This window comes from Rhinatrema bivittatum, chromosome 1 (genome assembly GCF_901001135.1).
Source record: "Rhinatrema bivittatum chromosome 1, aRhiBiv1.1, whole genome shotgun sequence".
Taxonomy (NCBI): Eukaryota; Metazoa; Chordata; class Amphibia; order Gymnophiona; family Rhinatrematidae; genus Rhinatrema; species Rhinatrema bivittatum.
Window position 1 is genome coordinate 195,784,174 of NC_042615.1, and position 12,532 is coordinate 195,796,705.

Genomic DNA, 12,532 nt, shown 5'->3' on the forward strand with positions numbered 1-12,532 from the left:
CTTTTGTTGCTAGCCCATATAAATATAATCATTGGTCTGGTTTGTGTTCAAGAGAAATTTTGTGTACATTTTCAAGTTGCAAATAAAATCAATGCTATTAGCTTGATCTGGAATCTTTGTGTTTCTACGTCACTCATATAGTAATATGCAAACATCTCAGCAATGGATGTCCAACATGCTGATAAATAAAGTTTGCTATGATGATTGTTGTAACCCAGTGTTGCAACCCATTTCTGCAATGATGTCCATGCAAGAAGATAAGTCTGAATCACTTAAACAAGCTTTCAGTTTTTATGATGCACGCATAGAAGCAGCATTAAAACAAACTTTGCAATTGTGTGAAGGATAATACTTTGGACAAATGTTCTGCAGCCAGGACCTCTTCGCTAAGCTGGGGTAAAAGGATTCCATTTTTTGTGTGATAATTTAAATTTACTAGACATATTGAGAGTTCTCCTCCAGAGGAAAGAAATTATACACATTATGCTAGAGCTTACACAACCAAGTTATTTGATCAAATTCTATTGGCTAAGGAGAAGCTTTAGTCATCTAAGATCACTGTCTAGTATTGTGCAGCATAGGCACTCGCCCATAGAGTACCTGGTTCATCTAGATCTGGCGTATGCCAGGTTGGCTAAGTAGTGACTAATTTCAAGTCATTCTTGGTTAAAAAGTGGCAGCAATTTGCAAACACTAATACTCAACATACAACTGAACCAATCTTATTCTGGGAAACTGCCAAAGCGGTGGTCAGAGTCCAGTTTGAGTTATGTTGCTGCTATGAAGAAGAAAAAGAGCAAAGACATTTTAGAGTTAGAAAAACAGTTAAGTATTATAAAAACCAAATGAATAAGTAGAGGGCTGAGGATTTGTTTATTAAATATAGAAATGCACAATGGGGCAGATTTTAAAATGTATGCGCGCGACCTACATTTGTGTGCGCTACCCAGTGCGCACAAATGTATGCATGATTTTATAAAATGCGCGCGCAGCAGCATGTTATAAAATCAGGCATACATTTGTGTGCCCTCAGGGAGACCTGCTGGCTTTCCCCGTTCCCTCCGAGGCCGTTCCAAAATCGGAGCAGCCTCAGAGGGAACTTTCCTTTCCCCTCTCCTTCCCCTCCCTTCCCCTATCTGTCCTGCCCCCCAGCCTGAAACCCCCCATACCTTTATTTCACAAGTTATGCCTGCCAGAGGCAGGCGTAACATGCGTGTGCCGGCCATCTGCTGGTGCGTGATCCCCTGGCCCAGTGACCTTGCAGAGGTCTCTGGCCATGCCATGCCCTGCCCCGGACCGCCCTGCCCTGCCCCTGCCCCATCCCTGAACCGCCCATTTTTTCAAGCCCCAGGACTTACACGCGCCCCGGGGTTTTACGCGTGCTACCGGGCCTTTTGGATTTACGCACGTAGGGCTTTTAAAATCTGCCCCAATGGTTCTTAAATGACCTCAGGTGCACTTTTTGCTTTCACTCAGCACATAGTTAAACTCTGGAATTCATTGCCAGAGGATGTGATTACAGCAGTTAGTGTTACTGGGTTTAAAAAATGTTTGGATAAGTTCCTAGTGGAAAAATCCATAAACTGCTATTATGGTAGCTTGTGATTTATCTAATGTTTGGGAACTTGCCAAGTACTTGTGACTTGGATTGGCCATTGTTGGAAACAGGATTATGGGTTTGATGGACCCTTGGTCTGACCCAGTATGGCATACCTTATGTTCTTATGTTCTTATAAATTGTTTCAATATGGTAACAAATCTGATCGTATGCTGGCCAACCTGTCAAAAGCTCAGATGGGCTCAAAATTCATAAGCGGCATTAAAAACAATTGAGAAGAGTGGGTTAATACCTCAGCAGAAATTGGGACTGTGTTCCAAAATTTTTTATCACCTCTACACTGAGGAACCACTAATGAGGAAGAGATGAAAGGTTTCCTTAATGATATCCAATCTACCTCAATTAACACATCAGAGGTTTTCAAATTGAGTAGAGGAACTAGACAAGGATATCTTCTATCGCTTCTTTTGTTTATCCTCATTTTGGAACCACTTATCCATAAATTAAAACTGTATAAACATATTAAAGGTTTTCCTATTGGATATCAAGATCTGAAACTAATAATATTCATGGATGAAATATTGATGACATTTACTAATGCTCGCAACACATTACCACTAGTACTAGACACTATAAGTAAATATGGTAGTTTCTCTGGACTAAAGTTAAATCTGACCAAATCTGAAGCACTGGATGTAGAAGGGAATTTGACAGCTGAGAATACTATTAAATATCTGGGTATTTGCATACATAGCAGGCTGCATATGTGATTTCATTAGAATATTTCCACCAATACACAAATTTAAAAAGAAACTAGAGGGTTGGAAACATTTTCCTTTCTCTTTGACTGGACATTTAACTCCGGTCAAAATTATCTTAATAGTGAACATTTTATATACTACAGATGGTTCCATTAGTGATGTTAAAAAAGGATAGGGATAGGGAATTATTATACAAATTGTATTTCTCTCTTACTGATTTTTATTTTATTTTATTTGTTGTTTTTATTTTATTTTACTTTATATGTTATTTTATATTTTACAATATTTTATTTTAATTTTACAAAATATATTTATCTTATTTTCTGATTGATTTTATTTTTGAAATATTGTAAACTGTCTTGTTCAATCTTGTATTGTTAAAGATAGTATAGAAATGGCATAAATCAATAAATAAAAATAAAACTAATAGAGAAATTGTGTGCATATTTTTTTCTGGAAAAACCGAAAAGACTTATTACCATTCCTAAGATTGATGGTTCCTAAGGATAAAGGAGGACTAGGCTTTTCAAATTTCAGCTTGTATTTTATGGTTGCTTAAAAACGGTTAGTAGATAGCTCCAGGATTCCTTTAGTCATCCTTGAAGAAGAATTTGTTGCACCATATAGTTTATCATATTTATTACGTGCAAAATATGCTTCATTGCCACTTTATGTTTCCCAGTCTTTGATAGTGGCAATTTCTTAGGAACCTCTTGGAATTTGATTGGGGACGGTCTCTCTGTTTACCTCTCCTCGGCAAGCCAAACTTCCCCGCAGGCTATTCAAATAAGAAATTTCAAATATTAAAATAGGAGGAGATTGTGAATTTATAGCCTCTTATTAAGTTACAGACAAGGGAGTTACTTTCATTTGACTTCTGTTGTCAAACTTTACACTTTCAGAGTAATTGTTTTCTTACATACTTACAATTGCCTAGCTACATTGCAACAATGAAGACTTCAGATGATAGAGAGAAAATACATGGCTCTTTTGAGCAACTTCTTTATCTGCATGGGAAAAATAAAGTGTCTATTACTAGAATGTACAAGTATTTACATGATAATTCTAAATATTTTGTGTTGCAACCCTTGGCAGACCTTAAGAGACAATGATATATATGCTTGCGGTAGCCTTATGGGAAGAGCAGTAAATAATATAAACTTTTGAGAATTACATTTCAGTATCATTAACAGAATAATATTTTGGCCTAGTAAAGCATTTGTTTTGCTAATTCTGACAAGTGTCTTAAATGTTCATATTCTCTAGTTCTTTTGTACATTGTGGGACTGTATGGGAGTGCAGTTATTCTGGCAGCAACTGCTTCAGTTCTTCACACCTATTATTATAGATTTATTCTCCTAGTCTGCGACATTTTGCATTATGAGCTATGTACACTCAAAACAATCACTCAGAAACAACTTTGAACTTCTTCTTGTGAAGGCCTGTTTAGTGGCATGGAAACTTAGTCTTGTAAATGGCTGGATAACACAGGTCCAGATCTTTGTACTTGAAGACTAGCCATGCTGGACTTGTACTTATTGGCCCGGAAATCTATGAGTAGTAGCTTAGCTAAAAAACAGCCCTTTCAGCAACAAACATGGGCTGGCTTCTTGAAATTTTTACTAGCAAAACTACACTATTAAGTCCACTGAGGCATTGTTAGAGTTGATCAGTATAATAAATAAACAACCAAAGACAGATTTTTATATCTAAAATATATCAAAATATGTGGAATCTTTTCATTTTGTTTGCATTGCATTGGCTCAAACTACTATTAAAAGATGTAATATTATTGAACTATTTATTCAGCTCGGGGGACTAAGGGGGGTAGGTTGGGATTTATGATTTATGTTTCATGGTTGTATTATATATGTTCAGAATGTGCTTATACATTGTATCTGAAAAACTTTTCTAATAAAAATATTATTAAAAAAAAAAGCAAAAAGCAACTTTGCTGTTTCAGTATGAACATGTTAGTAGCAAAGGCATCTTCACATGATGACAACAGTTACTTAATCACAAGAAAAATTCAGTTCGGTTTGAATTACATTCTACCGTATTAAAGCACAAAATGATACGTAGGGGATTTAGGATGATAAAGGAGCTGAATATGTGTAAGGTCAATGAACAATTTTTCAACAAATGTATTAGCATTTTGAACCATTACTCTCAGGACCTAATGTTATTGGTAGAGCAGATTCAAGCAGAAACAGCTACAATAAAATAAACTATTACATCAGTAGAAGTGAGAATAGCATCTCTGGAATCAGGCAATAAGAATGAAACAACCTTATGGCATATGGATGAAACCAATGAAAAGTATAAAACCAAACTTAGACAAACCAAGATTAATAAGTTCCATAAGGACAAGAAGATAGACTATAGGAGCAATACATTATATCCTTGGTTAAATGACACTTTAGCTAAAACCACACACAAAAGAGTTATATTCTATGACTTTTCTGGGTCATTGGATTTGGATCACAGTAATCATAGCAAGCATTGTTTACCAGCATGTTGGACATCCATTGCTGAGATGTTTGCATATTACTATATGAGCGGTATGAAAACACAAAGATTCTTGATCAAGATAAGTTCGCTGAATTTATTTGCAAGTTGAAAATTTATAAAAAGTTTCTCTTGAATACAAAGTGGACCAATGATTATATTTATATGGCTAGCAACCAAAGTTGCCATTGAGCAAATTGCACTGCACATAGCCTTCTAATATGAGGGTTCTGTTGAAGGAGTAAATTAGTGACTTACTCATATACACACTATGACATTTTAGTTGTTGTTTTTTAATTCTTATAAGTACATCAAACATTTAATTACATTGTTTGGAGGAGTTAGTATTTGAATGTGGTTTTCTTGTGTCTTCATCCACTAGACTGTATTAGAAGCCTCATGAATTTTATAACATTCGTTTTTATGAAGATTCATATTAACCCATTTTATGAACTACATTTTGCCAAATATGTATTCAAGCAAGTTTTGAGTTCATTTAGGAGTTGATTCACCTCCAGAGGCTTGAGCAAATAATGCCAAGTTCAATGTTTTTCTGACTATGTGGTGTCATAAAAGAAGATATTCATGGTGTTTTGGAAAACTGAAAAAGTTCTTAGGATGGGTCAAAAACAAATTTGGAGCACGTACGAGTAGGAGTCGCCCTATAGACTCCATTATCAAGTTCTGCTTTGCCTTGGGTTCCATTGTGAAAGGGTTATTCGCCCACTCATCTATGTGAGTTTTAATCAGCTCCCCATGGCTTCTACCCTAAATAGAATTTGAGCGGGTGTAACTCTGGGCTGCCTCCGTGTTGTTTCTTATGGGAGCAAAAATGTATTTTATCTCTTTTCTTCTCATGGAAAATCATGGGAGCCAGGCCATGCCACCCTTTCTCCTTTTATGCTGTCATATAAGATTAGACTGGGATAAAAAGAAAAAGTTTTGAAATGGATCTGTTTTGCAGTGGAGTTTTTTCACCATTTTAAATTTAATTTATTTGTTTGACCACTTTTCCATAATGAGATCAAAGTGGTTTATAAAAAAAAGTACATAGAAAACAATATAATCTGTAACTTAACAAAATAAATAATAGAACAGTTAAATAATTAGATGAACTAAACCAAATAGTAGAAAAAAAATTAAAACAGAGCAACTAATATTTTAAAACAGGGAGCAATATACTAAAACTCAGGTGGTCAAAAAATGTCTGGAAAAAACAAGTAATACAATTTAAAAAACAACAGAGGAAATAATGCAATAAAACAATCAAGCAAGATTACAATAAAAATTCAGACAGTCAGGAAAGCCCTGGACAAAACATAACCCACATAATTTAAGCCATGAAAAAGAAAAAAGTCTAGAATGGGTGATGAAATAAGAAGCATAAATACTAACAATCAGAGGCCTGGGGAAAAGTCAAGTCTTCATGCCTTTATAAATCTCAGGTAATTGTTCTCCTAAGGGAAGGGATTCCAGGGGAACAGTGCCTGATAGCTAAAGGCAAGGCAGTAGGATGAGCAGATTTCAATCTAACAGAAATATTTCATCACTTGTATTGCCTTTTGTATTTAAGAAAATAGTGTACTGCACAAACCTCAATGAGCATTGCACTTAGATGATCAACAGTTATTAGCTATACCAGGGTCAAATTCTGTTAGATTGTTGACAATCAGTAGACATGGTTTTTCTGAAGTTTCACCTACTCTCTGGAATACTTTCCCGGATGATATGCACTAGATTGCCAATTGCAAGTGTTTTAGGAAAACTTTAAAGATTTGTTTTTTTAATGAAGCATATACTTGATGAATGTTTGTTTAAGTTGTTTATTGTTGTTGTTATTTGTTGGTATTTTTACTGTTATCCGCCATGAACAAGACTTGGGAATATGGCGGACTATAAATTATTGTAAGTAAAAAAAATTAAAATAAGAGAAGGAATAGGGAATAGTTTCTACTGAGAAGTCCACAGTGCTCATGAGGGCTTGTATTCAAACAGGAGGTCTGACAGATATAAGGAATACCCATATGCAAACACTTAAAGATCATAAGCAAGGATTTTAAACTTTGCTCTGCTTAATATGGGAAATCAGTGCAATTAAAACAAAAAGGGAGTCACATGGTTCTGCTTCTTTTTTTCAAAGATGCTGCTGTATTTTGAAGAAGTTCAATATGCTTAAATGACGTAATTGGCAAACCTTGCTAGAGTGGATTACAATAATCCACATGGTTTAGGACAAGAGAATGAATAATGGTTTCAAGCTCTTTTTCTTCTAAGGATAGTAGTGAAGTTTAAAAAATTGAGAAGCAGATCACAGATTAAATTGGTCATGAATGGAGAATTTGGAGTCCAATTATTTTCCTCTGAGTCAAGATCACATCTTCAGTACCATGATCACAGCAGCACATCATATCACATCATTTTTTTCTATTTAAAAGCAGCTTTGCCAGACCTTTTCTACTTCACAAGCATCTCAACATATTAATCATATATGTCCCCTTCTCTCCCAGTTCATACCTCCTTCTCACAGTCTCTTCAACAAGCATGCACTATCTGAACCTACCCCGTATATATGCACTTAGACCCATCATTTGTTCACACACTCCATTAAGCCTAGGAAAAACCTCAAACATGCTGGTACTACAATTAAATATTTCTTTATAAGCACAAAATACATTTTAAGCTTACGTTCCACGCAGAGGCACAAGAGAGAGGGAAAGAAGGAAGGAGCAGGCACTGAGAAGTAGCTGGATCCAATGATACACACAAACAAGACAAGATAAAACATCAGGTGCCCCAACAGGATGCCAGAAGGGACAGTCATGCCTAGAGAAAATGCTCTCATTCTGACACCACACATTGGACTCATCGAAAATTTGAATGATCCCTTCCCCCTTCTCACACAGATATGTAGGACACAACACATGCCGTACCTGGCATAACTATTTGTGAGAAGTTCTGCTGGTCCCAGTACTGGTCCCAGAGAAACAACTGCAGGAAAGCTGATAGGCAGCAGCTGATTGAGGGTCACAATAGAGGACCTGGCCCTGGCTACCATTTTCTCTTCCATGAAAACAAGAATTTGTGATATCTGCATGTTTATTCAGTATCTAGCGCCACTGCATTTAATGAGCCCGTGTTTATGCTTCCTAGGCATCGCTGTACTCTTTTGTGATCATAAATAGCAGTCTTCACAGAAGGGACAAGCAAAGTAATTGGCAACAGTCACTTTTCAGCCTCCAGATGTGTATGCTTCTTTGTGTATTATGCTAACAAGCATGCTGTATCCCTGTATAGATTTGAAACAAAGAACATTTACTAGGGCTTCCCAACATATAGCCCACTATGCTAATGTGTCTGATGGTTATGGTTATGGAAGGTGGCAGAAGTGAAATATAGGAAGGCAAGACCCTCCTTTATTATGGTACGACTGCTGGTAGTATATAGTAGGGGATGCAGTGATGGAGGCCTCGTATATAACAGATAAGGCCTCAGAGCGGTTGTGAAGTGGGAAGGCCATAAAGAGGTTGCAGATTGCATGGTATGTGTAAGGCCAAGGTGTGCTTGGCAAGCGTCCTGTGAATTCTGTCTCTTCATGGACAAGGCAGCTCTGAGTATAGAATGGACAATAAAGAATGTGTAGATGGTAAAGGTGATTTTTTTACATTTCGATGCATGCCAGCAGTTCATTCTGCAATGTATCTTGCTAAGCCAGTCACTATATTCCTCACTGTAGTAAGGGATTTGGAATCTGTGAGAGTGCTGGGGATTTCCCCGTTGATTCCTGTGGAGTGATACAGAATAAGGGGTAGATTTTAAGAAAGTGCGCCTTCGCGTACTTTTGTTGGCGCACCAGGCGCCAACAAAAGTACGCTTGATTTTAGTAGATAAGCGCGTAGCCGCGCGTATCACCTAAAATCCAGGATTGGCGCGCGCAAGGCTGCCGATGTCGTGTAGCCGGCGCACGCCGAGCCGCGCAGCCTGCCGCCGTTCCCTCCAAGGCCGCTCCGAAATCGGAGCGGCCTTGGAGGGAGAAGTAAATCGGAGCGCCTCCCGGAGGGAGAAGTAAATCCCCGCGCGCCAGCAGGCCGCTAGCGCGCCGAGACATGACCTGGGGGCGGTTCCGGAGGGCGCGGTCACGCCCCCGGACCACCCCGGGCCAAAACCACGCCCCCGGGCCCGCCCCCGAAACGCCGTGTCCCGCCCCCAAAATGCCGCGCCGATCCGACATGCCCCCGACACGCCCCTGACACGCCCCCCTCAAAAAACCCCGGGACTTACGCGAGTCCCGGGGCTCTGCGCGCGCCGGCAGGCCTATGGAAAATAGGCGCGCCAGCGCGCAAGGCCCTGCTCGCGTAAATCCGGGCGGATTTACGCGAGCAGGGCTTTTAAAATCCGCCCCTAAGTGTAGCAGACTAGTGTATGCAAATAATGCAGACATGAAAGTGTGGGCAGATGGTTTTTACTTCTTGACCTGATGCCACGCCCTGCACATGCTCACTGGCATTTCTTCTCCATTTTCTACAAGGCCCTAATATCACCCCAGCAACTCTGCATGCCCCCAAAAATAAAGAGGTTCGTACATTATTAGTCTTATTATGTTATGCAATCTGCAACAGTGTGTAGAGCTGCTTCCAAATACCTCACCATGTGCTCATTATCACCCAGATTGCCACTATTCAGCCTCCTATGCAGCCTCTGCTCAAGCTTTGGACCCATTTTCCTCTTCCTTCTGACTTCAAACTAGGTAAATCGAGCTGTACAATGATATGTGAATTGAAGGCTTGCAAATGTGGAAGAACCCATTTCTCTTTTTGCAAATGTTTTCATCCTGAAAAATAAAAAATTATACCTTCCTTTGAACGTGCTTACAGTAGTTTTTATGGCAAAAGTCTGTGCATGAACCATCAAAAGCAGCAGGATCTGTGTCATTAGCCTCACTTTCACAGATGCAAGCAGAAGGGAATATGCAAAGCAATGCTTTACCTGCAAAAAAGAACTTTTAGAAACTTGCCCTCTGTAAACTTTTGAACCTTATCTGCACTGAGAAAAGGCAACCTCCCCAAGGATGGGGTTGGAGAAGGGCTTGCACTTGCATGCATGCTTCAGAAATTTCAAAAGTACGTGCGCATTTTTTCTCAGGAAAACTACTAAACAAATTATCAAGTGTAAATGTGTGCTTGTAGTTTTCCTGGGATCATTTTGAAAATGAAAGTATGCATTCCTTTTCACTTTGAAAACTTGGCAAAGGCCAAGGATAAAAGGGTACTAGAGGACTTTTGCTTGGCATCAGTGTGGGTATTTAGAAACTTACCCCAAAATGTAGGGGAGAGTAAGAGTAAAGGGAGAGAAGGAGAAGGCAATGGAGACAATACGATGTTATTGAAGCAACGTGCTACAAATCAGTAGACCATTGTGGATTGCTGCATACGGGCAAACAGCCCTTGAATTCATTTCTTTAACATGCTGCCCTCAAGGCAGACCATTATGTATTACAGGGATTGCCAACTCCCATTCTGGAGTGCCACAAACAGGTCTGGTTTTCAAGCTACTCATAATGAATATTCATGAGATGTATTTGCATGCACTGCCTCCATTGTATGCAAACCTGTCATGCACATTCATTGTGGGGATCCTGAAAACCAGACCTGTCTGTGGCACTCCAGGACTGGAATTGCCTACCCCTGATGTATTATTTGAAAGATCTGGAAATGAGACTAGTTTGATCTGTTTTGCTCAGGGGTAATTTAGTTAATCATTCAAATTTATCAAGGGTTTATTTCTCATGGTATGCCTTTGATAAAACATGGTTAAACCGGAACCTATTTATCTAGGGGCAGTAACTTTATAGATAGGCTAAGTGTGCTCTTATCAATAATTCCAATGAACTAGTATAAATCTTCTTGATATCACACAATATTTCTATATCTATCTTTATCTAAATCTATATCTATCTAGCTGTATATACTGTATATATTTCTACAGAACTGCAGAATATTTTAAGTTTTGTTATGTCCCATACAGTTCATGGTTTTCTTTCAATCTTAATATTATTTTAGGCACAAGACCCTCAGGTGCTGGAGCAGCTGTCCAAAAACATCACCCGAATGGGTCTAACTAATTTCACCCTCAACTACCTCAGGGTAAGCGCTGTAGTATTTGTCATATGAGAATACGGGGAGTTTGGAAACGTTGCAAGCATCTTGGAGACAACATGGCACAATAGAGTACAAACTAATCAGAGGAGGGAAATGAGTTTCTATTAGATTAATTAGCTCCTGATTGATCAATCAATAATGGCTTTGTATTAGCTAGCAATATGATTTTTTTTAAATATTTGTTTTGTTTCACATGCGGCTACATCTTCTAATGCTGGACACGAAGTTGCACCATTTCAATGCAAACTTAAGACTAAGGATTTCACTTTGAAAAATGTCCTCAGCAAAACTACCTGACACAATTACACTTGCTATTTGGCGGGGGTAGTTTTCCTGTGAAAATGTTAAGTGCATATTATTTAAGATAAAAAAAAATTATGTGCATAAATGAAAACCCCGATTCCCAGACCTGCCTCCTCCCCTCCCCCCCCCCCCCCCCAAGAATTTCTCTCCGGAAAGTTTGTAAAAGTATTACGTTTGCAAGTCTTAGTGCGCATTTTTATCGGTACTGGGCGGACAATTTTATAAAAGGACATTTCCACACTGCTTTACCTGTGGAAGGCCTTTTAAAATTGCCCTCGAAAAGTGGAGTAAATTTCTTTAAGATCACTAGACTCCCAGTCCTGGCAATGAGGATTGTCCCATTTAGGTTGATTTTCAGCAGACCAAGGAGCAGGAAAGCTCCCCCTGGTATATTTACCTGGTATTCAGCAGAACGTACCCAGGTAGGAAATCTAGAGAATATCTCTGAGTAAGGCTGTCCAGGTAACTTTAATGCAGCGACTTTTCCGAGCAGACTTCCATAGCTGTCTTTAGTGCTCGCAGCCTAAAATCTATGTCTCCAGATCACCTCTATCATCGCCCCCTTATATCCAGCGACATTTTATATGGGTAATGAGTTATTTGGACAATATTTAGGTGGGGAACAGACACATTTTCACATCTCAGGTTTTGTCTGGGTAACTCAAAGTTATCCAGAAAAACCCTTGTAAGATTATAAAAATGTAAACAAAAACAAAACAAAACAACTTTTCAATATGTTAAACTCTTGTGTGCCTATTTGAATGAATGTCTGCTTCTATGTCTTTTCATTTGAATATTTTTCTATCTATAAAGATGAATTCCCAAACATTTAGTTGTCAAAGTTTTTTAAGGAGTCTCATAGAAGCATTTGTAAGGAATTCAACAGAAACTGATTTACTCAAATTAGAAGTCTTTAATTAAAATTACCTGTAAAGATTCAACTAACACAAATCCATATTAGTATACAGAATATACTGCATCCCATATTTATCAAACATTTTGGATTTATTTACTAAGCAGCATTAAAATGAGGTGTTAGCTGCGTTTTTAACATCCAATTTACTAAAAGACATTGAGGCCTTAAGGAAAGTGTAAATTATTATATGCACAAAACATTAGCAAATATGGCTTACAAATGTGAAAATCAATCATTTTTTTCATGTATTTAAATTAGTATACAAATAAAGAAAATATCCCACGGTCTTTAAGGAATGCAGTCCACTTGGCAATCAGATCACTCTTTCCCC

At 38.2% G+C, this 12,532-nt stretch overlaps 1 protein-coding gene across 6 annotated transcripts in view; it reads left to right on the forward strand.

Annotated features, from left to right (window-relative positions):
- LDB2 (LIM domain binding 2) overlaps positions 1-12,532 on the forward strand; it is a 711,173-nt gene that overhangs the window by 520,730 nt on the left and 177,911 nt on the right. For all 6 annotated transcript variants that reach the window (XM_029590544.1, XM_029590552.1, XM_029590570.1 and 3 more), the window contains one exon: positions 10,884-10,967. In XM_029590544.1, coding sequence (XP_029446404.1) covers positions 10,884-10,967 — 84 coding nt within the window. The remainder of the gene's footprint in view (positions 1-10,883; positions 10,968-12,532) is intronic.